Source organism: Amblyomma mixtum, chromosome 8 (genome assembly GCF_055824585.1).
Source record: "Amblyomma mixtum isolate Tamu chromosome 8, ASM5582458v1, whole genome shotgun sequence".
In the NCBI taxonomy this organism is placed as follows: Eukaryota; Metazoa; Arthropoda; class Arachnida; order Ixodida; family Ixodidae; genus Amblyomma; species Amblyomma mixtum.
Genome location: NC_143019.1, coordinates 7,711,661 through 7,737,148, shown reverse-complemented (window position 1 = coordinate 7,737,148; position 25,488 = coordinate 7,711,661). Strand labels below are relative to the sequence as shown.

General features: G+C 49.6%; 1 protein-coding gene across 2 annotated transcripts in view; it reads right to left on the bottom strand.

The window, feature by feature from the left end:
- The window catches only part of LOC149331244 (uncharacterized), a 44,449-nt gene that overhangs the window by 16,807 nt on the left and 2,154 nt on the right, over positions 1-25,488 (bottom strand). Inside the window, exons 1-6 of one of the 2 annotated variants that reach the window (XM_089556418.1) lie at positions 16,769-16,973; positions 15,685-15,786; positions 14,549-14,691; positions 9,242-10,655; positions 4,250-4,420; positions 1,108-1,339 (exon numbers count right to left, since the gene is read on the bottom strand). In XM_089556418.1, the coding sequence (XP_089412544.1) occupies positions 1,108-1,339; positions 4,250-4,420; positions 9,242-10,655; positions 14,549-14,691; positions 15,685-15,751 (2,027 nt within the window). In that variant the 5' untranslated portion in view covers positions 15,752-15,786; positions 16,769-16,973. Of the gene's footprint in view, positions 1-1,107; positions 1,340-4,249; positions 4,421-9,241; positions 10,656-14,548; positions 14,692-15,684; positions 15,787-16,768; positions 16,974-25,488 lie in introns of those variants that run through there. The other variant, XM_089556417.1, reaches the window with a different exon arrangement.

The window sequence follows — 25,488 nt, the reverse complement described above, 5'->3', positions numbered from 1 at the left end:
AGTTCTGAGTGTCATGTCACTCGCCATGTGCAGCGTGAAGACCGGCTGGGTGGCTTTCATAAACAACTTTTTCTCTGATAACGTTAGTGAACGACTTGTACCAAAGCATCGGCACTTTCACACGATTACACGAGCACGCTCTCCCCACATAGCAGAAGTTCATTTCCTCGTCGCACGCTGCTTCTCGGCAACAGGATAAACAGAAGAATAAAACGACAAGCTCACGTTCGCTCCACTGAAATTCGCGATTTACGCAACCGACGGAAACGTTATAAATTCCGTATTAATACGTTACTGTTAAAACGTTATTATAAATGCTACGACTAAAATGATGGTGTGGTTTGGTTTATGGCGTTCAACGTCATAAAGCGAGTTGTACTATAAGGGATGCCGTTGTGGATGGCTCTGGATAATTTAGACCACCTGAGGTTCTTTAATGTACACTGACATCACACAATACATGGGCCTCTAGCATTTCGCCTCCATAGAATTGCGACCGAAGCCGCCGGGATCGAACCCGCGTCTTTCGGGTCAGCAGCTGAGCGCCGTGACCACTGAATCACGGCCAAGGGCGTCCGCAGAACGTTTTCAAGTGTGTGCGTGTGTGTGTAGGGGGGGGGGGGGGGGGGTGCACCCGATGGCCGGGTATGGGGGAGGTGGTAGGTTAGCACCAAAAGGAACTATTTGTGGTCTAAACTGCGCACATGAAACAAAGATTAGAAGCAGCAAATTAGTGCTAGGCTTGGAGAACACACATTAGAATTTATTAATGAACAAAGAATTGAACTCAACAACCAAAATCCGATAAGTTAGTATCACCTAAGCGTGCTAATCAAGCTGTGTAGTTGTTTTCTACTAGAGCATAAAGGATATCCTTAATTCCAGAGGGCGGGGGGAAGGGGGGGGGGGGGTTGGCAACGGCTTTTTCTTGTCCCCCCTTCCGGATGCCCATGGCCACGGCGGTGGCTCGTGATTAAATAAGCCACCCTTGTCCATCTGAAATGATGATTATAGTACAGTACACGCTTTCCCAGTCCTCCCTTGACTCGCAAGCCCTGGGTGAGCACTCAACGTCTCACGGGGCCTGATTAAACGGGCGGGACTTGCCTGTATACGGGCCCCAGGATGTGCATGCCTTGACGTAGCTCGTCCTGGCGGAAGTCTAGCCGCTTGTGGAACAGTGTGATGTTCAGCCGGAACAGCTGATTGAGCACCGATTCGGCGTGGAAACTCATCCCCTTTTTCTGCCACGAGCCGCACACGTAACCGTAGAAGTCGACGCACGGGTCCTTGGACTCGTCCAGGAGCCCGTCTAGGTACTCCTGGGCCTTGAGGCACTCTGCAAGCCAGATGTTTGCCCACCTCGTAAGGCGTCAGCACTTCACGGCAACAGATTTTACGCCCTTCCTCCAAAATTCAGCCATGCAACAGCAAACACCCTAGGCAAATTAGGCAACAAAGTCACCTGTCGGTTTTGCAAGCTTGAACTGGACGTGCCAGCATAGGGAAAGGGGTAGGGTGCCAAAGTTGTTCAAGTGACCCTTAAAGAAGAGGAAGATTATTTGCTGGAAGAAGTATTAGACGACGAACGTAGCCTCGGGATGTTTCTGTGGACGTGAAACACCCTTCCCAATAAAAACGCCTTTCTATAGACAGCAGTCAGGAAATGCGGTTCCGTACCAGTTGCCCATAACATTTCGAGTGTTTGTCAACATATTTCCTTTTATCACAGGCACAGTTGCATCACAGACTTTTTTGCCTGAGGTTAGTGCCTGAGGTTGGTGGTGTCTGCGTCGTGGTAAAACTAGAAACTGCCGCGCTGACCTGGTGGAAAACTCTGGCAGGGATGGGCCTTGGCAGCAAAGGGACATTTGGAACTGGGAATCGGTGCTCCGAGAATTTCAGGTACCAGAAAGAGAGCGATAAGGTGAGGTCTCCTGTCGATCTGGTGCAGGTAGCCCATGTGGGCACGGTGTTGGTTCTGCGACTCCGGCCAGCATCGGCCCAATGTGACAGCCCTACAATCTCCCCCAATACTTCTATCTTGCACCGGCAGAGGCAGCCCATATCGGGTTGACCCTTGAATTACCGATATGGCACTGATGCGAGGTTCAACAAGGGTAGGCCGAGTTCGGCATTCACCAATCTCACAACACAAGGAGCCACAAAGGGTTGCCCCTATCCCACGTAGAACACATAGGAGCCTGAAAACGCTTGCTAACTGGGACGTGCAGCCTGCTGTCACATGGTGCAGGTGTCTCTCATAGAAGGTGCACACTCGGTAGTGGTGAGTACGGTACTGTGCAGTTATCACCTTTGCTTCATCTCTGGGGGGGGGGGGGGGGGGGGGGGTTGAAAAGGAATTTTTTTTCTACGGTAGTTATGCCAATTCCTGATGGTCTCCGAGGTCTGCACTACAACAAATCAGCAATTTCCGGATGACAGGCTTCCGACGAATCACGAAGCATTTTGTGGAGCCGTTCAGCTTTCACTTCTCCGCATTACAGGAAGCGACAATTGTCGTGTTTACCAGTGAGAGATGAAACTTCGAAAAGTTTTGAACTATTGCACAAAGAGCTGATGACAGGCTCTGCGAAAAAAGAGACAAGAAAAGCTCTTGCGTTGTCTTCTTCAGCTTCAACGTCGTCATATTGCTGGGCTACAGTTTGTTAATGACGACCTACCAAGACGTCAGGCACTATTCGCCGCTAGCGGCAGGAATATTTTCCAGACACAACTTCATGAAGGGCCGTGGAGGAAAATGACTCAGTATCGGCATATCGCAGCGTACCGCAGGCGAAAACACTGCACTCAAATGCTACCCGAAAATTTTCTGCTGGCGTGACATGAGGAGAACCCGCCTGGGAAGCTCATTAGAGTCAGAGAGTTTGGCACTGGGCATGGGGTTCCGGGATCGACTTTCAGCCATGGTGGCCATATTTTAATCAAGGCGAAGCGCAAAAAATCTACATATGTAGAGCGATGTCAGTGCACACTAAATATCCTCAGGCGGTCGAAATTAATCTGGAGCCCTCCACTAAGGTAGTACGTCCTCTCTGCTTGCTTTCGCGCCTTTCTTCAGCACATCTGTCCGATGATTAGTAAACAGCAAAATAAGGACGTTCTGGCGGGCTAGTTCATTCATAATGAAGAGAACGAGTGCAAACTGCGCAAACAAGACGGGACGTAAGGCACACAAAAGGACAGAAAAAGCGCAGACTTCCAACTGATTTCATTTGTGAGAACACGTGTCTTATAAGGCCCGCGAACAAAACAAGAAAAACACTATCGCCAAAGGGCTCGGCAAAGTGTGCCCCCTGCTCTCAGAAGAAAAGAAAGAAACAAGAACAGAACGCAGGTCATGCAAGATAAATCATCGGACCAAGTTCACCAGGTGTGTTTCCGGGGTTATATACCAGATGCCTCTATCTTGCGGGCGGGTTTACATCGACCAAACCGGCCGGTGCTTCACTGTGCAAGCCGTGGAGCATAAACCGGCACAGGCTGCAATATACCACTGCACTGCAAAGGCTGTGACAGCCGCAACTGCATTCCTTACCTGTACAAAAGCGCCTTTCTCTCTAAGGCACGCAGAAAAGCTGAAAGGGAGGTTATCGAAGCTTTCCTGATTGCCAAAAGGCGCGACGACTGCGTTAACTCGCCCTCGTTGTCGCTATCGACACAAGAGATAGAGTTTTTATAAGGGCATGTTCGTGTTTCACACTCGCTCTGATTCTCCTGCTAATTCTACTGTTGTTTTCTGTCATCGAGCCCTTTGGCGATTGCGTTTTTCTTTTGTTCGCGGGCCTTATAAACCACGTGTTCTCACAAATAAAATCAGTTGGAAGTCTGCGCTTTCTCTGTCCTTTTGTGTGCCTTACATGCCGTCCTGTTCGCGCAGTTCGTACTCAAACCCGTCAGCCAATGCGGTATCATTAGCACACCGTCCACAAGAGCGCCCTCAAAGCCCTCCTGGACCTCGTGCACATTCGTGAGGGCACATTCTGAAGTGCCCTTGCTACCAAGAACACAAGGCCGCGATGGCCTTGGACACGATCTTTTAGAGTTTTCAGCGAGAAATATGACGGGTACGGCGACAACAGATAGGTATCGCTGTAAAAGCTTCCTCGAATCGCCGTCGGTCAATGCCTACTGTTTTTTCGTACCAAGATATAGAACGAAACATTACTCTCTTTAATGACGCTGACAATGTGGCAAGCTCTGGGAAAAAGCAAAAACTCAGAGTCACCTTCGCTGACGCAGGCGACGCCTTCCGGGATGCTGACTCTGCTGATAAGGTAGAAGAATGTGATTGTGATCACGAACGCGAACAGGAACCCAGCCACCGTGGCCACCATGACCAGGGACATCTGGTCCTTGCTGCTCATCGAGCTCTCCCCGCTGCTGCCATCTCCGGCAGCTTCGATGCAGAAGGAAAAACGCAACATGTAAGCGACTCAGAGGCACTGTCTAGTCCGTGCCACTACTACTTGCGTTGGAGCTACGAGAATGAGGGTACAGCTTCCAGGTCTGTGTCGTTGGCCCGTGACCCCATAAGAATAGAACACTTGCGAAAGGAGACCGGATCATGAATGGCAGTTTACTAATATCCCTCAAGAGAAAAGTATACAACAGCTGTACCTTACCGGCACTCACCTATGGGGCAGAAACGTGGAGACTAACAAAGAGGGTTCAGCTTAAGTGAAAGACAACGCAGCGATCTATGGAAAGAAAAATGATAGGTGTAACGTTAAGAGATCGGAAGCAGGCAGAGTGGGTGAGCGAACAAACGCGGCTTAATGACATCCTAGTCGAAGGGCACGTAATGCGAGGGCAAGATAACCACTGGTCCTTAATTGTAACAGAGTGGATTCCAAGAGATCTCAAATGTAGCAGAAGCGGCCGAAAGTTAGGTGGGCGGATGAGATTAAGAAGTTTGCGGGGATACGCTGGCCGCAACTGGCGAAGGACAGGGTTAATTGGAGAGACTTGGGAGTGACCTTTGCCCTGCAGTGGGCGTAGTCAGGCTGATGATGATGACCCCCCATCTCGACCCCGGAGACGGCTCACATGGTGGAGGAGACGGCCAGGGAGTGCCGGTAGTTCGCCCACACCCGGTGGAGGCGGCCCGGCCTCTTCAAAAGCTCGGCAAGAATTTTTCGACAGGAGAAAGCACGTTGACCCCTCTTTTCTCTCAAAGCAGCGCTCAAGAAGTGACGCTTGCAGAAGGACCCCACTCCCTCTCCCGTGCCCAAAAAATTCACAGCGACACCAAATGCCATCTTTTGTTGGCAACATGATAGTATTAGCCGCTGTTAACGCCTTTAACGGACATGACGTCGCTTCCCTCAAGCAAATGGGCGGATTTTTTAACTGACCACGCATTTTGGCGCCATGGGGCTTGCAGAGCTATCGCGTTAAAATGCTAAACTTTCTCTAAGAAGGGTCTATGAGTACGCTTCTGTTCTGAGGACCTTACGACCTTCATGACTAGGTGGTCTCTACGCTACCTGAACCTTTCACGTTAGGTACAGCCTATGAATTTCACAACGGGCTGTTGTGATTTAAGCCCCGCCATATTCATGTTCGCACTTATAGAAAATTCGTTCATCCGCCCTTACTCTCGCGCATTGCAAAGTGTGGGAGTGGAGGCGGTGACGAAGCGCGGCTGCGGCCGCTTATCTGTTTTTTCAGCCAGCCTCCGCTTCGGCGGACACGGTTGATGCTGCGACGCGCGTCTTTTCTTTCATTTCTTCTCTTTCCTCTTATCTTTGAACTCTCCTCTATCTGCACGTGGCAGAGGGGGTGGCTCAACGTTGGGGTGGCTCGGGTGGAGCCAGTTGCCAGGCCCGTGCAATTTCCTTTTCATTCTTCTCTCAGTCGCAACAACAACAACGCAACAACAAAGTGTGTGTTACCTTTGTGGGTCCGTCACTGTGGTGCTGAAGGGTCTTTTGCATGTATAAATTATGTGATTCAAGGCTATTGGGAATACTTAAGACGCTTAGCATGCATGAAGCATGCTTAGAGCCAACTCTCGCAGTAACGCCGTTAACAAGCAGCGGACGGTACGGAGACTGGGTGGTTTCATTCTGGAACAGTCCTCCCTAAACAGTGACGCAAGCTTTGCCCCACAGTCGTAACTTTTCAGTGGTGTTGCCTTCACATGATGTAATCATCTCCTGTCTGGATGACCAACACAAGAGGAAACCAAGCGTGGCACAATCGTTGCAGCGCGAAACTGCTTGAAGTTCAGTGCCAGGATTCAGTGCTATTAAGGCCGTGCAGACACAAGTGAAACATCCAGGTGGCTCTTAAATATCGAGTTCTTTTAAAGGAGCTAGAAGTTGGCCTATGCCGATATTTTACCGCGTTTCAATAAACAAAGGCTGCTTTCACTCAAAACGGAGTTTTTGTACATTCGTAGAGAGTAAAAAATGAGAAAACTAGCTGTGGTTCAACCAGGCTGAACCTAGTAAGAAAAGCGAAGAGCTCGGCTACGCCTCGTTTTTCGCTGAAAGGCAGCTTGTCTCCGATCTGTATCAGCTGGATGATCCGACTCTGCTCGCCTTCGATTGCAAATTCGGCGAGCGGTGGCACAGGTGTCACTCAAGGCGAGGGAGGCAGCGGTGAGGAGCGAGCGAGGCACGTGATCTGACGTCACAGCCACACCTCCGCCCCTCTCCCTGGTTGAAGATCATTGTCAAGCGGTTTTGACCTCGAGCTATGCATGCCGAGGGTATCTAGAAGAGCCCTCGCCGCACCGGACGCTTTCACGGCCTAACTTCAATGACGTCAAGTGCATTTTAAGGCGAAAGCCTTTAAGCGCTCATACTCGCGGCCGTGACTGTCCGTCCGTCCGTTACATCTGAAGTGAAAGTTGTAACTAGTCATTACTATTCTAAGTAATGACCAACTAGTCATTAACCAGTCATGATTAGTTAGTCATGGCTGGTTAGTCATAACTGGTAAATGACTAGTTAGTCATGACTGGTTAGTCATTACCAGTCATCACTAGTTAGTCATTAACCAATCAAGACTAGTCAGTTATCAACTAACTAGTCATGAGTGGTTGGTCATGAATAGTCATGACTGGTTAGTCATTAAGCAATCATGACTAGTTAGTCGTCAACTAATTAGTCATTACTAACTAGCCATTAACTAGCCATGAACTATTTAGTGATTACTAGTCAGTCATTAGCCAATCATGACTAGTTAGCCATTAACCAATCAGAACTAGTTAGTCTAACCAATCAGAGTAGTTAGTCGTGGGTCATCACTAATGACTAATTAGTCATGACTAGCTAATCCAAGCCGCCCCATAGCCGCCTCCTGTGTGCCTACGGCCGTCTTCTCGTTGGTGGCAAGGCTTTCGCCTCCCGCACACTTTAGATCGTCAAAGTACCCCCTGCATTTTTTGTATGCCGATTAGACGCCAACGCCATGCGCTCCCGTACGCGGATGAATGAGTGAGAAAACTTCAATGCAAGGAGGAAATCGCAGTTATTTGGGCGGGCCCTCATTCCAGGAGCCCATTGGCTTTTGCCGCCGCTCTTTCCCTGTTCACTGATGAAAGCGGGTCTTCCGAATGTGAGCTGAACAGCGTCGCCTCTCAGTCCTCAGTTGTTGGTTTATTGACTCTCGGAATGCCTGGATTGTTTTGGCATGCCCACACCATGTGGTATAAGTTAGCCACTTCACCGTAGAAGGCGCAATGCGGATCGTACGAATTTGAAACATATAGCTGAATTTACTGGATTTATATAACTATTTGATTGCAATTTCCCTAAGATGACCCCTTGCTCCGTGTTTAGATATTTGTGCGGTTCAGCTTATAATTTCCTCGCTAATCTCAGACGTTTCAGTAATTCCGTATATCTTAATAATGATTCCGAATAATTATGTTCCAGCGAATGTTGGGGGACCCGGAGTAATAGCGTGCCGGCAGCGGGGTGAGCGCCTTTGTTTCAAATATCCGCAGTGTCCTGGAATCCATATGACTATGGACTTCCTCATCTCTTCTCTTCTCTTAGTTTGCCTTTTCTTTAGTTTTGAGTATTCTGCTTGCGCGTTTACAAATCTTTCTTCTCGTATAGTTCTTGGAGTTCCTAATCATGTAGGTATGATCACAAAGATCAAGAGTTTTACTCCCCTGTTACTACCGAGTAGCCGATGAGACTTATCATGAAATGGACCAAAGGAACATTACTGTCTATTAAAGCGTAGCGGAAGACGCAGTCTAGGCACGGATAGCTTTTACGGAATGAGTCAGCGCATTCTTCAAAACTCTTACACGCACAAAGTACCACGTTCCGCAGTTTTGTTTCAGCTTCAGTTTTATTGATTGCTCTCACAGAAACGTATTCCGGTGTATGCTAGCATGGGAATAGGTCCCAACGTAAAACTGTTGGAAGGAAATCCTAATAAAAGTGGTATAAATTGAATTATTTAACTTATGGCGAGTAAGAACCTTAGTACATACATATGAAGACAGCATGACATCATAAACCATGAAAGTAAAACCAAGCACATAAGGTACTCAAGTAACACTTGTTGCTGGACTAGTAGATGCATAGTTCTACGTACAAAAGTTAAAGCTGTCAGTAGCGCGCTGTCCTGTCCACCTTTCTTGTGATTGTCTCGTGTGTTGCGCTAACTTTTGTACGTAGAACAAGTACATAAGACCAGTTACAAAATAGTGTCAAATGGTATCGCATGTTAAAGAACGAAAAGGCAAGTTTTGTGCAATGTGTTTGTTATATTTAGCGCGATAGTGCTGCTTGTTCGAACAAATGCTTAATCGCATATTGCAGACCTATCGGATACTGTATACCAGGTATCAATTCACCATCCTTGTTCTTTCACTAAAAGTCAAGTGCGTGGATGGATGCGGCGAATGCACTCCTTTGTCTAATGGTAATAATAAATCCCTTTCAACGTGGACCCAAACATTGCCAAAAATTGCTCCCGCAAATGTCCATAATGAATAGGCTACGCTGTTTCTGCAAATAATGCAAGCTTTGCGTGTTAGAGTGCTGCCTCTGCTAACGCGAGCTATCGTTAACAAACGTTCACTGGCACTCGCACGTAAAGATTTATTATCTGCGGAGACGCTGCGGTGCAGCTCGCTGAGGTCCTCCTCACCGCTAACGAGAGGTTCGCCTGGCTGAAGTAAGGGAATCAGCGTTACCAGCGTTCCTAACGCACACGCAGCCTGGATATTTTGCGCGCGTCGACTCACATTGAGGCTTGAGTGACTTGCGGACTATGTTGAGCATGGCCGCAGCGCTGACCGACTTCCGCCTGCCGCCGAAGGCACGGCGACGCTGCCTGAAGGCCTTGGGAGGCCCCGAACATTCCTCATTCTGGTCGCCTTTTGCCTCGGCGCCGGAAGCAGCCGGTGGCAGGGGTGGAGTCTCGATTGGTTGGCTGTTGGCACCCTCCTCGGATTTGAAAGAGACTGCGCCAGCGGGTGAAGTGGGGCTCGCAACGCCGAGGTCAACGCTCTTCCTACTCGCTGTGTCAAACCTGGGACTCTTGGCGTCAGCCTTTGGACTCAAGGCTCCAGTCTTGGGGAAGGTGACGCCGGCCTTCGGGCTTAGGGCGCCGGCGCCTGGACTAGCAATCCCAGCGTGCGGACTTGCGACACCATGTCCCGGACTCTTGACACCGGCCTTTGGACTCGCGATCCCGAGCTCAGCAGTGGAGTCGTGAGGTTTTGGACTCATGGCACCTAATGTCTTCTTCGGCAGGTTTGTTTTAGATTTTGCGGTGCCGGGTTTCGGACTCACGATTCCGGCCCCATGACTCGAGTCTTCAGGTTTCGGACTCAGGACGCCTGATTTCGATTTTGGTTGGTTTGCAGTAGACCTCGCGGCGCCGTCTCCTGGACTTACGATTCCGGCCCCATGACTCGAGTCTTCAGGTTTCGGACTCAGAACGCCGGATTTCGTTTTTGGTTGGTTTGCAGTAGACCTCGCGGCGCCGTCTCCTGGACTTGCGATTCCGGCCCCATGACTCGAGTCTTCAGGTTTCGGACTCAGGACGCCTGATTTCGATTTTGGTTGGTTTGCAGTAGACCTCGCGGCGCCGTCTCCTGGACTTGCGATTCCGGCCCCATGACTCGAGTCTTCAGGTTTCGGACTCAGGACGCCGGATTTCGTTTTTGGTTGGTTTGCAGTAGACCTCGCGGCGCCGTCTCCTGGACTTGCGATTCCGGCCCCATGACTCGAGTCTTCAGGTTTCGGACTCAGGACGCCTGATTTCGATTTTGGTTGGTTTGCAGTAGACCTCGCGGCGCCGTCTCCTGGACTTGCGATTCCGGCCCCATGACTCGAGTCTTCAGGTTTCGGACTCAGGACGCCGGATTTCGTTTTTGGTTGGTTTGCAGTAGACCTCGCGGCGCCGGCTCTGGGGCTCGCAATTCCGGCCCCATGACTATGGATGGAGCCTTCCGGTTTTGAAGCGTGTGTCTTTGACTTAGCCGCGCCGCTCTCTGGACTCGCGGCTGCGGACAATGGACTAGCAATGCCAGACACCGGGCTCTGGATTCCAGCAGTTGGACCCTTGGCGCCAGGCTTTGAACCCGGACGCCGCGCCTTTGGTTCTCGGGGGCTAGTGCTGCTACCACCACCCGCAGCGTGACCGTGTTTATCCTGCGTTGCAATGCGTGGAAGCATGTAAAGATTGTTTACGCGAGGTGCTCGCATAATTAAAAAACTCGGATTAGACACGAAGTTAGCTTTTGCAATCAATAACTTGTGTTCCAAAGGCAGTTTCTGAAAACTTAGAGCTTGCTTCCAGCCTGTTGTTGATAGAAAAACGGCAGTCTATTTTGCAGCAGATCCCGGTGGTGATACACCATGTACAAGTAACGGCGCTGTGGTAAAAAATGAAATCCATTGAAAGGCATGGTTCTGACACACTGCAAAGGGACACATCTTTTTCATCAGTTTTCGCTGACGCCTTCTGGCACAAGGTCCTGGCATGCGCACAGGAAAATATGCCTGCCAAAAATGAAAAGCCACGTGCAGAAAAGTGGCTGACCTCTTTGAGTCGTCAACTTTGTGACGCTTCCGTCAAAAACAAACAAGACACCTGCCTTATGATTTGAGACCCTCACATGTTTGACGCTTAATATTGACGCATAGTTTTGCAATGGTTGCGCATTCTTCAAAGCTGCCGGCACACTGATTTATCGCTCTGTTTGGGATGCAAGACGCGGCCAGATTTATCTCGATTGATCGCACCCATGCGGACCAGATGCTACGTTGTTCAAGACTCTAGTGATTACTTTGCTCGCCACATCTCGAAAGTTCGTTGTCAGCTTTAAATTGAGCGCGGCCGAGAGCGGCGGGCATTCATTCTATTCGATGAACGCCGAGCACGTCCCTACTCCGCCGCTGAGTCAGCCATTTCTTTTTGGGCATGAGCCAAAGCAATAAAAAGTTTTCTTTCCAAGCCCTTTTCGCTGTTGTCCTCCTCGCCGAACTGCCGTCACAACTACTTGACAATATAACAGTGTTCTAAAACTTGTCTCAAGAGGGCATCAGTAGGTGCAGTACGGCTGCCAGATTTTAAATGTGGCATTCGAGTCTTCAGTCGGTATAACAGATTCATTGTATGCAGAGGTATGGTACGATAAAGTACGGTACGGTACGATACAGTACTGTACAGTACGGTACACTACGGCCTGGCGCGGTGCGGCGCCTATGCGGTGTCTACGTGGCTTAACGTCCCAAAGTGACTCAGAGGATATGGGGGACGCCATGCTGGAGGGCTCCGGATAATTACTTCAACCTGGAATTTGCCCCGCCGCGGTGGCTCAGTGGTTAAGGCGCTCGGTTGCTGACCCGAAAGACGCGGGTTCGATCCCGGCCGCGGCGGCTGAATTTCGATGAAGGCGAAATTCTAGAGGCCTGTGTACTGTGCGATGTCAGTGCACGTTAAAGATCCCCAGGTGGTCGAAATTTCCGGAGCCCTTCACTACGGCGTCCCTCATAGCCTGAGTTGCTTCGGGACGTTAAACCTTAATAAACCAAACCAAACCAAACCATCAACCTGGAAATCTTTAACGTGCCATGACATCGCACAGTACACGGACCTCTAGCATTTCGCTTCCATCGAAATGTGACCGCCACGTCCGGGATCAAACTGGCGCCTCTCGGGTCAGCAGCCAAGCCCTATAACCACTGAGCCACCGTGGCGGCTGTTGTTGTAAGTGTAGTTTAGTGTGGCATGGTATGGTATGGCATGGTATGTAGGGTTTAAGGTCCCAAAGGTGCACATCAGGGTCGGAAGACGCCATGGTAAAGGGCTGGGGATTAATTTAGACCACTTGGGGTTCTTTAACGAGCGTTTACATTGCACAGCCCATAGGCGCTTTTGCATTTGGCCTCAATAAAAATGCGGGCGCAGCGCCCGAGTTTCCATTCGGCGTCCTCGTACTCAGCACCCGAACGTAGAAGCACCTATGGCTCCACCGCCCTTCAAATATTCAAGTGCTAAGCAGCGTCGCATAGAGTTCAGAGGTGAAATGGCTGTGTTGTATTCAATACAATTTCGAAAATTAGTCAGCTACAGCCATTCAATGTAGCGGCATTTAGGTCTGTGAGAAGCTGTTGTCAGTAGACAGCAGCATTACAACAGTAGAAAGCGATTATCACCATCCTCCCTGGGTGAAGTGACAGCAATGGAGGTTGTGCACACCACACCTCAAAGCTTAATTAGTACAAGACAACGAACACAAGCGTCTTTTCTACGTGTTGTCCATGCTGTTCCTTTCGGTGATTAGGCAAGCAGCAGAAACTAGTCTGGCAACATACCTTACTGAAGGACACGCGTAAAAGTTGGTGCCCAAGCCTATACTTGCACCTTTGGTCAAAACTGCATGGTTTGCTATTCAGTCATGTAGTCGGCCACTTGAATATTCAACTAGTGAAGCTCTAAATATCTGCAGGATGAGGGTCGCCCTCGCCATTCGAGACATTATGGTCTGTAGGGGTGCCTTCGGATGGCGACCCTACGCGCGGAGAGGGGGTTGAAGGGAGCGAACAGAAAGAAGGAAGGAGAGTTGCTTTCGGATCTTTGTGCGAGTGTAACAGATTTATGTTATGCTTTGTGCCCTAAAGGCAAAGCATGTCCAGTTTGTGTCTAAGGAAACATTGCTCTACAAAACGGCTCCAAGGCAACACATGTGACCCCCGATGTTTCACCAAATGTGTACCAGTCAGTACATGCACATTTACAATACATGTACATGTACTGAGAAATGTGTACATTTCTCAGATACTCTCAGATCATGGATGGCAATTTACCACTATCCCTCAAGAGAAAAGTACATAACGGCTGTATCTTACCGGTACTCACCTATGGGGCAGAAACGTGCAGGCTAATGAAAATGGTTGAACTTAAATCGAGGGCAACGCACCGAGCTATGACGCTATGACGAGCACAGTGGGTCAGAGACAAACGCGGGTTAATGACATTCTAGACGAAATCAAGGAGAAATGGGCATGGGCAGGGCATGCAATGCGAGGGCAAGATAAACGTTGGTCGTTAATGGAAACGGTTGGAATAAAAAAGAAGGCAACTGTTTAACAGGGGGGGGGGGGGGGGGGGGGGGGGGGGGGGGGGGGGGGGGGGGGCTGAAAGGTAGATGGACGGATGAGATTAGGAAGGTTGTGGGTATAGGGGGCCGCAGCTAGCAGAGGACAAGGTTTACTAGAAAGATATAGGAGCGGCATTTGCCCTACAGTGAACATAGTAAGGATGATGATGATTACTATGATGATGATGATAAGTAGCAGTGACGGTACTGGACGCCATCTGTTGGCGGCCACCTGCAGATCATGGCAGCGTAGCTGCATTGTGAGCAATGTTGCAGAGATCTAGTGGTCCAGTGATCCAGCGATAAGGTGGCACTGTATGGCTTTTATTTTTAAGGCAAACCTTCCTTTAAGCTCCCACCGATACTTGGTCAGGCGTTGTGAGCCGAATAAGCAGCAAATGACACGTTGTTTTCATCGCAGAACCATAATCGGTTAAGCCAGGCCTAAGCACTGCTTTCTATGAGGGTGGCTCGCGGTAGAGCAGTAAAATCCCCTAACCGTTGTCCACTTTTCCTTCGGATTTATTATCGCCATGAGCAAAGCTCGTTCCACGTTAATTAGGCAGCTCAGTCCCCTTTAAAATGGTTAGTTTATAACGGACGTTTCGGTCTAGTGAATGTTATGGCTTGGCTATGGCTATGGACGCAATGGTTTTCGCTAATATCCAATGTATATTTGCCCCATCGGTTGACACAGTGGTTGAAGAGTCAACTTTAGTCCCACTTTTAACGTAAGGCTTTCAGGCCAGCCATTGTAATACAAAATTTTCAGGTTAACTGACTGCACAATGTGTTGGGACATAGAGGGCCTATTTTGGCATCACACCTTCGGTACCGTATTTATGCCCGTCTGTTTGAAAAGCATCACTGGTTCCAGATGCCTTTAGCTGAAAAAGAAAAGCGAATTACGTAAGGGGAACACATGTTCCGCAAGCGTACTTGAGAGTGGGGCTTGTTGGATGTTAGCGGCGGTGTGTGGAAAGCGCTGTTGCTCCCGCTGTGGTCTTCGCTGTGGACTGCTTCAGAACCTCGGTCAGGCTTCGCGGTCTTGTGGCTGCTTGGTTCAGCCTTTTTTGCAGTACCTGTGAAATTTTGAGCAAGCGACATCGTCAACGGCTATGCAGCGATGTAGTTACAAATCCTAAGTGCGCCAGAACTCTAAGGTCGCGTTAATTGCTAATTAATTGCTAACCGAAGGCAGCAAATTCCCGAAATGGCTCCAGTAGAGTCCGTTACCGGTTTTCAAAGTTTCTGAAAATAGCGAAGAAACTCCATCGTTCCGCCTTTACTAAACCACGCTACAGGAATAACTGCGTGTAGTGACGAAAGGAGAAAAAGCAGAGATGACTTTGCACAATACAGCCTAATGAGAACCAATTGATTGGTAAGTGGCTATTTGTACTGAGCTTACATACCAAACTGTCAACCACGGTTCCATGGAAATTCAATAGACCCAACTCAATACATCCTCGTATGAAAGCATTACCAAAAAGTTATCAAAATGACTTCTTCGGGTAAAAAGTAGTTGCGAGCTTAACGGTTATAGAGTTTTTTCCGGAAATGAATGCGCTGTTAATTGAAACTAAAGGTTCATTTCAGTAAGAGGGTAGGGGTAAGCTGCAAGCACTGAATTTTGATTCCTTATAAATATGCCATGTACGTTGAAGCAATGAAGATCGCAATGTTCGTTCGTCGTAGCCTTCCTTGGCAGTCTGTAGACTCCACAGTGTGACTTAGCGTTTCAGAAAAACGCTGGGACTTGCCTTCACGAAATCAATGCTTGAACGCACGTTGATAATAGAGCGAGAACTGACAGACAAGCAGCGACAAGACAGCAGTATCAATGCAAAATGCAAGTGCACTGCGAAGGAGGTAGTTGTTGCATGACAGCTCTTGGAAGTGAATGCCTTCCTGGGCGCCTGCCTTCCGAAGATGTGTTTCTTGCACATAGTGATGAAGCCGCTCAGAGAAAACCTTTACTTCCAATCCACCAATTTGGGGCTCGTTTGGCCAAAATGTAATACCATGATGGTTCTAGTGAGCAAAATTGATTGGCAACGCGAGACTCTCCTCACCTTTTTGCGGCGACGGCTTGTCTTTGTGAGGATGCTTGGTCCCGGCTGGCTTATCTGGGCTCGCCATGCCGTCCGTAGCGGCTTGCTTGCAAGCGCTGGGCTCTGTAACACGATAGCACTAACTGCGGATTACCAAATACTCCATTTTTCTTTCGTCAGGCGCCGACCAGTGACTGGTATGAATACAGATTTCAAAGAATTAGGTTTATATCGGTCTCATCCCAGTATCAACCGAGTCGTCTCGGTACATATCTCAACTGAAAATTATTGCATTCGACCTTCTGGACAGTAAGTACGACGATCACGTTAAATGTCTGAGATTAATGGCGCAAGGTCAGTATGGCCACAAAGCACAATTAAATGTATTGGCCCGCACGAGGTCGAGCCAGACACTGATTTTTCAAAACACTTCACCCCAGTAAAGCAGGGTACTAGATCAATGGAGAGATGACGACCACTGGGCCACCGCTTGATTATTACCTGCAGAGGCAAACTATAGTGTTAACTATCAATGGCTCTTTGTGTGATTTACAGACCGCGTGTGCCCGATCATGTGACCACCATCCACAGGCGCAGACGTCCACATGTCTAGAACGCACGAGCAGCATGCTCGGCAAGCACATTGTCGGGATTTTCGAGTGGCCTTGGGCTCAAAACACCATATCGTGCTCGCTACATAGCATGGATCGTTATTTTCTTCACGTCTGAAAAGCTTTATCAAGCCCGGCCGACAGCGACTAGTGTCAGAAAAGCTCAACAGAGCGCGGCGTTCAGCAAGCGCTTCTTTAAACCTAGCATGGCGGCACTCGCTACCACCAGTTTCAAAGGGGACACTCTTAACACCTATTTCTCCTTGATTATGCCCTCCGAATTTATGCCACATTTGTGAACAGTTATTCAAATAGGCACATATATCTGAGATAGAAACGGGCCTCAGAACTGAACGCGGAACCAAACTCTGTGCTCGCACGTAGAGGTTGACTGATAAGAGTGAAAACAGCGCGAAAGAAGCCCGAAGGCGAAACGAAGAAGGGACAGGATAGAGCGCAGTCAGGTCAGGTTGACTGAAAACGGAAATGCTCACGTCAATGCCGCTTCTAGGCGCGAATGGCTGAAAGCTCGTCCCGAGGGTGATCGCGGCCAAGAAGGAGTCTTTCTTCACCAGCTGTGGGTCAGTTCTTCTCAGGGAAGCAGGAGACGAAAATCGTCGGACCAGCTCGCTGGATTCCTCTTCTTCTTCTGCTCTCGCTACCTGTTCTCGCGCCCTCGCGAGCTGTCACGTTCCTGTTTCGGCCAGCATCATCATCAGCCTGACAACACCCACTGCAGGGCAAAGGCTTCTCCCATATCTCTCCAATTAACCCTGTCTTTTCCCAGCTGTGGCCACCGTGTCGCCGCAAACTTCTCAATCTCCTCCGCCCATCTAACTTTCTGCCGTCCCCTGCTAAGTTTGCCTTCTCTTGAAATCCACTCCGGTACCCTTAAGGACCACCGGTTATTTTGGCCTCGCATAATATGCCCTGCCCAAGCCCATTTCTTCCTCTTTATTTTGACTCGGATGTCATTAACCTGCGTTTGTTCCCTCACCCACTCCACCCGCTTCCGGTCTCTTAACGTTATACCTATTATTACACCTATCATGGAGATGCAGACCATTTAAGATAGTTGCGAGGAATCAACTAGATTTACTTTTTTAACCCGCCAATCTATTCCAGTTCTGTTCAGTTCGAAGTCTTAATCCACTGACTTTCACTCATCAACTCACCAACCTATTCCAATTATTATTTTATTTCAATCCCGATTATATTCCAATTCAGACATTATATTCTTATTCTTCTATTCGCAATCGCTTTTTTTATTTATTTTTGCTCAGTTAGTCATTTTCATTGCTGCCGAGTAATTGTTATTCCGGCCTCTCCCTGCTCTCTCCTAGAAGTGGAGAGTAGCATTTTCTTCTCTGCTTCTTTGCTTCATTTGCTTCTCCACCTTCCATGGTTGTGGAGAGTTCACGCCGACGCCGGACAGTTTTCGCCTTAATGGCACTCCCAATGCCACCGCATTAAAAATTATCCGGGTAAATGAAACCTACCGAAAACCAGCAGAGAAAGGTTTTTTTTTTTTCCTTCACTCACGTTATGTAGTTAACAATGCTATTCAGCACTAGCTGTGCGCCCTTCTCTCAGCTACCTTCATTTCGCACATGGTACTACAAGTTAAATGAGCGATGGACAAGGAGGAACAAGGCAGTTTTATTGCAGGCCAGTTGTAGGTCGCTGTGAAAAATAGCGCTTGCTGCGCCATAAAGGCCCGTTTTGACCCCTTCACTTCAGTGCGAAGGTGAATGGTATGGGAAATCATCACTGTCATCATCATCACCAGCAGCAGTATTACATCTACGTTCACTGCAGAATAATAGCCTCTCCCACTTACTGCGGCCACCTTATCCCCGCAAGCTCCCTCATGTCAGCAGCCCGCCTCTCTTATTACCACCCAGTGCTAAGTATAATTCCTATTGGAATCTACTCCTTTTGCGCCGGGATGTGAGAGTGTGCAGAGCCCTTCTCTGCAACCGTGCGCGGCGTGTGTGTGCAAGGCATTGGCTACATGAGGAAGACATGCGCTCCATGTGCTACATATCGTCTCGTGAGATAAGATGAGTGCCATCGAGTGTGTGCGTAGTGTCTTCTAACCCAGACAACGCCAAGCAGTTCATTGTACTATGACATCATCGTCTTCTATTCGCACGCTCACTCTCCTTTTCCTTTCCCCCTTCCCCTGTGAGGAGTAGGAGGACAGGGTCACCTTACCGGCAGCCGACCTTTCCCTCTTTCTTTTCATTAAATTACTTTCTCTTTCTGTCTACTCTGTTACCCTAATAAAGGACGATCATAGTTTATCTATTCCCAAGGTTATACGTCCCACAGATCTGCATCTGCCTCTGATTTCATATAGGCTGTCACTAACTGGCGTTTCTTCCCTAACCGACTTCGCTCTCTTCCTGTATTAACATTACGCCTCTTCTTCCATCTTTATTGGTTTTCCTGGTAACCTTAGGCATGTAAAAGCAGTACAGCGTGCTGGTGACACGGCTGTACTGATATCACACTCCAGCTCAAAAGGCCGAATAACTCGCTAGTGATAGCATTGGTAGAACGGTATAGCCTGGTTTAATAAAAACTAGCACTGAATGCGAAAAAAAGTTGATTGTTCCATAATACGCTAGCTGCATCTGGGTAGAATACTCACTGAACGGGTACAAAGCTACACATACTTGGGAGTAACCCTTGATGAAACACTACATAGGGCGCCTGAAATAGATTACCTACGCATGAAGTTAACCTCTGCCTGCTCGAGCTATTTAAAGCACAAAGACATTTCGTTAAGCACACATTACGCATTCCCAACATTTTCCTCGCACTGAACACGCACTGATACTATAAACATCAGTTTGTAGCCCTCGTGAAAGGACTCCGCATCCGGCAGAGAGACGAAACCGGTCGCAGCACTGAACACCTCTGTTTATCAGTGTCTCAAAGCGCGCGCGGCAGCGAAGCGGTTCGCAAACATGGTCGCCGTAGCAGCGATCTCGCAGACCTGCTGTCGCGTGCAAGGTATGTAGAACGGAAGCCAAGGGCATAGCACTGAACGATGGTGCCGGCAGTAAGGAGAAAAAAATATGCACACAGGTGCGAATTATCGCAGAAATTAAAATTGTGGAATGACGAAAATGGCCATTTTTTTTTTCTTTTTTCGTCAAAAAAGAGCTCTAAACGCACATTTATTTATTTATATTTATTTATACAGAATACCCCTAAAGGCCCTCGAGAGGGTATTACATAGGGGGGGGGGGGCACAGGCAATTGAACAGAATAAAAGAAAAACCACAAATATAAAACAAACAACAAAAGCACAAATAAGACACACTGGATGAAATAAGTAAGCAAAAGAATCAATCAAAAGCACGAATAAGACACTTTGCATGACATATAAGTAAGCAAAAGAATCAAAAGAATGGCAGCGCGGCAAAGAACGAAGATTACTGCATTATTAAAATTATACAAACAGAACACTAATACAATGAATCTTTTTAGTCACAAACCCTGCAAAAAAGGAAGCCATGAACAAATAAAATAACAATGTATGCGAAGAGTTAAGCAGTAGTTATTGAAGATATAAGTTTAAAATATTTATCAGGATCAGTGGTGGTTGCGATATGTGAAGGCAGAGTGTTCCAGTCAGATATTGTGCGTGGTAAGAATGAATGCGCATAGATAAATGTTCTGCACGTGAAACGTCTAACTTTAAAAGGATGATCGCGGCGGTCAAAAATCGAAGTAGGCAAAGAAAAAAAGTCGTTATGAAGTGATGGATGATGATAAAGTTTATGAAAAAGTGACAGTCGTGCAATTTTGCGGCGGAGACATAAATCCTGGAGACCTGCGCGTTTCTTTAAGGCTGTGACGCTGGTGTTACGTGAATAATCGGAGTAAATAAAACGAACGGCGCGGTTCTGCAATGATTCAATGTTATTTATTAGGTAAGATTGGTAAGGGTCCCAAATAGCCGAGGCATATTCAATTTTAGGTCGAATTAGAGTGGTATAGGCATGAGCACGGAGGTGAGGAGGAGCATGCTTTAGGTTATGTTTTAGGAGACCTAATGACCGATTAGCAGATGCAAGCATAAGGTCCCATGTCCCGCGTAACGGCACAAACTTCAAATCTGATTCACAGGAAATAAATTGTCACCAACAATCTTTAAGAAAAAGCCTTCGGCTCTCATTCTTCTTTCGCTCCCGCCTTCCTCCCTTCCCTTACAGCGCGGTTCAGGTGTCCACCGAGGTATGTGAGATAGATATTCTGCCATTTCCTTTCTTCAAAAACCAATTTTTACCAGCCTTCAAAAACCAATTTTTACCAGCCTTTGCTCTAGCGAAAAAAAAATTTCAGAGGGCACTTCAAATGCTTGGTGCTTTGAAGGCTAAATTATGTGTCATCGTAAGCGTTCGAATTCAGCGCAGGTTGCGCACTGAGGAATGAAACGAAGGAAGCACCTCCGAATGCCGATTCCACAAACGTTTAATCCGCAAACGTCTGAGTGAAACACACACTCTGTTCGAATGCCTTTCGCGAGCTAGCCTCCAAGTTGACCAAGAGGCGTATATGCTACATGAAGCGAAAAATCGTATGACACCACCCGCAACGGCAGTTTCTCCTAGTGTAAAAATACTGCGCTTAACAATTCACTAATCAGGATCGGCGACTGCTTGGCTTTCTCAGGTAAAAAGGCAAGCTATTCAGACCTTGGGCTTGATCAGGAGGATTGCTCCTAAAACGGGTGGCGCTGGCTCGTTCGATGCAAGGCATTTGGTGAGGGCAGTTCTGCAGCCACGTATCAAGCCCGTTATCAAGCACAGTTTACACATGTTACAAGGACCCAATGGGATCGCCTTGAAGCCGTGAAGGCTATGAGGACCATTACATTGAGGACCGAGAGGCTATGAGGACCATTACATGCCTTTCACGCATCACACCGGTCATAGCTTTACAAGAGAATCCGCAGCTCGACACCGTTGCTGAGCTGGTGCAGCAACGCCGTGATGCTCACAGCCTTAAGGTCAGTCTGTCGCACTCCACGCACGCACTGGGGGCTTATGCAACGTGGCTGACACTGCTTATGTTATGTTTGTTTTTTATGTATACCTTCCCCCACTGTAGTGCCGCTTGGCGGTGTGGGTAAGTAACTAAATAAAATAAATAAATAAATCCGGTCACGTACGTGATACACCTTCGCCCTCGAGCCCACGCTCGGACAGCACGGAATGTTTCAATGAGAGAGCACTCAGTTGCACTCTTGCTGTGGAACGAGCGGACGCATTTTATCCTGCTCCCGCCCGCTATCAGCCCACTCTTCTATTATTATTCTTGCAGCATTTTTCGTTATCGCTGCTGTATTACCACTCCTACCTTAACGTCGCGTAAACGTCGCGTCTTTTACCCCACCATGGGGTCCTTTTTTCTTTCTTAATTTCTTTTTACCTTTCTTTTTTTTGTTGTCCGCAACGGACCATGGAGAAGCTGCCTCCAACACCTAGCGCCCGGCTTCCCGGCCGCCACCACCGCCGCGCCGGCAGCGTCGGCTGCTCGCGCATGCTTCAACAACTTTACGTCGAGGCGCAGAAGATTATCGAGTCTCAAGACGACGCTCGCCGCCTACTCTCTGCTGCTCACCGCTCGCCCAAGGCTGACAGCAAGACTGAAGCAAGTCCCACCACACACAAGCCACTCAATGCCGAGTCGCAGCCAACTACTCAAGTAGCAACCGTCACTCCGACTGCTGCACTTCCAAACGTGTCCACCGAAAGTGGAGAAGACACAATAGTCTACTAGTTTATGAGCCCCGAGGGCACTGAAATGGCACCTGCCTTCATCCGCACCACAGAGCCCATCGAGAATCCCTCTCAGGCCTCTCCATCACCGCTTCAACTCGCGGCAACCGATGCACAGGCACAATTGATCAGTGCATCCGAGAACCCCGTTGCTCCACCTCCGAACTGCCAAAATGAAGAAATTGAGGCACTACAACTCACACGTCAAGGCCAAGAGGATTTTCCTCCACTACAGCCAAGCACTGCGCCCCTTCAGAGCAGCCAAACGCCTCCTCCACAAGATGGGAAGCTCGCTGCAGCAACACAGACTTCCCCTCACAGCGCTCGCCCTGGCATCAGCTGTTCTGAAGCCAAAGAAAAGAACACTTTTACCACCTCCACTCCCACAATAGTGGATGCCTTACCTACAGATTACCTAGATTACCTACAAGCCAAGCGTGCTCCCCCTCAGCAGGATCCCCCTTCACCCTCTCGCCCCTCAGACGGCGAGAACGAAGCTCTCCCTTCCAAAGAGCAGGGTCGCAAACCAGACAAAAGGAAGAAGCGCCGTCTTGCCTTCCGTCCTTTTGAGCAAACCAAGCCCAGACAGGCGCCCACTTCGGGAGCTCCAGACGTCGCCCCCCCCCCCCCCCCCCCCCCCCCTCCTCTGGTCGCTTTTTAGCATCAAGGCCTCAGGAGCACAGCAAGGCGAAGCCCGCTACTGTTCTCTATTTCCCTCTGGGAAATAAAGGGACATTTATGAACACTTCGCGCGATGCACTCGCCGCGCAACTATCCCACCTTCCTGGTGTCACAGCAGTGCGCGTCAACATCAACCGCAACGTCTGTGCCGTCGACGCCCATCCGACTGCCGATATAGCTCCCCTCCTCGCCGTGGAATAGATTTGCGGCGTCAGAGTGCGCGCCAAACACCTTGGCCCCAAAACCTGCACTGGCGTCATCTTTGGTGTCGACCGTGGCCTCTCCGAAGAAGATATCGCAACTGGCCTCGACAGCAAGGTCCCCGTCATCAGCTGCTCACGCAGTGGTGCCAACATCATCGTCCGCTTCGCTGGCATCGAACCCCCACAAGAGGTGGCCCTATTCAAGCTCCGCCGACGAGTCCGCGCCCGTCTCCCTCGCCCGCTACAATGCCACAACTGCGGCATCTTCGGGCACACCACGGCAACTTGCCGAAACAAGGCTCGCTGCCTTCGCTGCAGCGGTGACCACGCCACCGATAACTGCGACGCCCCGAAACCTCGCTGCGCCAACTGCCGCGGCACGCACGCAACCACTGAGCCCCGCTGCCCACGCTGGCAACACGAGCGACAAGTCGCCATCGTTCTCGCCACGACCGAAAAACATCTCACAAGGCAAGAGGCCGATAGAATTGTCCGAGAACGGCAAGGCAAAGAACCCACCTCGCTTCCACCGCCAGTAACTGCTGCACCTAACAGCCAAGTCCAGCCCAGCGCTCTCAGCTCTGCGCAGCGCACCGATTCCGCTACTGCACGCAACTCGGCACCCGGCGCTCCTCCCACCGTCGCAACTACGGGCCGCTCCTTCCGCGACGCCGTCTTAGGACCTTGTGCTGTCCCATCAACCTCATCGTCACCTTCCGACCAGCGTGACACGATCATCGCCGCACTCACTGCGGCCGTTCAGGCAATCATAGAGGAGCTCCCGCCGTCACCAACTGCGCGCAAGTTGTGTGCAGCGGCCTTGGCCGCACAGCAGGCCTTGAGCCAACATGGCTAACCAGCGAACAATCCCCAGGCCGCGCATAAGGCAATGGAACTGCCGTTCCTTGCGCCGCCGTCGCGCCGAATTGGTTCAGCTCCTTCCGCGTTTTGAGTTCGACATACTTGCATTGCAAGAGACTTACGCACGCGCGGAGGAGCTAAAGATACCTGGCTACATAGGCTACAGCGGACCAACTAGTTGTGCACTGGCAGCATGCGATGCATTCCTATGCAGTGATCCCGCCCACCCGGGCGGAAAACCACGGACAGCGTTATACGTTAGAAACACGCTCCCGCATGTCACCATATCGGTTGAAGACATTGTCAACGACGCAGTGGAGTGTTGTGCTGTTATCGTTCGCATACGCAACACCGACACAGCTGTGTCAAGTGTATACGTCCGCCCAGCAACGCATTGGGATACAAACTTCCTCATTGCGCTCTCCAACGGCCTCGGACCTGACTCCGTCATCTGTGGTGATTTTAATGCACACCACAACAGCTGGGGATGTTGCAACACCAACCGACGTGTACGTGACCTCCTAGCAGCCGCTCTCCAGTGCAATTTAAACATTATAAACACTGGAAGCCCCACTCGTGTGCAGAGAGTGGGCCAACACAGTGCCATAGACTTGACTTTCACTTTGGGAAGGTGCTCCTACCAATGGAAGTGCGAACCGGACACTCAAGGCTCCGATCACCTTCCTATAGTTCTCGACCCCTCATACTGCGCTCGTCCAGCAATTCGCACCTACAACCTTGTGAGGTGGGACGTTTTTCGTGGTCTGTGCAGTGCTCCGCATCCTGCCACTACAGACATTTTTTCACACGTTGCGCCATGCGCGCGTGCGGCAACCGTGCGCTGCACGGCTCCAGTGGGCACACCGGCGCCAGATTTAAAACTGCTAAATCTACGAGCAGCACGACGTGTAGCACAGCGCAGAGCTTTACGCACCCAAAAGCCTGAACATTGGACATTGTACAACAGGTTAGATGCTGCCTGCCGTCGTCACGCCATTCGCTGCCGCAGACGAAGCTGGGCCCACCTGTGTACCGCCCTGAATGACACCCGCCGACCCGGACGGGCATGGAAAATTCTCCATGCTATGCTCAACCCTTCTGTTCAACGTTGTCCTGCCCTGGCTATCGCCATCGCACGCGGCCTCAGCGTGAATGCCCTGGCCGAAGCCATGGCAGGCCACTTCTCAACAACCAGCAGTGCGTCGCACAATATTGTTTTTCCAAGCGTACCCCTCCCGGTTGTCACCGGCCGAACTGCGAGCGTCATCGACGAATTGTGCAGTGCAGAAATCGCTCTGCATGAACTTAATAATGTCCTTGAACGCTGTCGAAAGTGCAACCGCAGTGCTCCAGGAGCCGACGGCATAACCTACCAAATGCTGCTCAACGTTGACAGACAACAACGACCAGCTCTGCTCGCAGCTTTCAACGAAGCATGGAACACCGGCATCATTCCTGCGGAGTGGCGAAAAGCGCTCGTCGTACCCATTCAAAAAAAAGGAAAACCCGCTCGAGCACTGACATCCTACCGTCCTGTTTCCCTTACATCTGCCGCGGGGAAAACTCTCGAAGCTGTTGCACTACGCCGCCTGGAGTGGATAGCACACGCCCGAAATGCACTCGCCCCCGAACAGAGCGGATTTCGCACAAGACGATGCACCGCGGACTGCA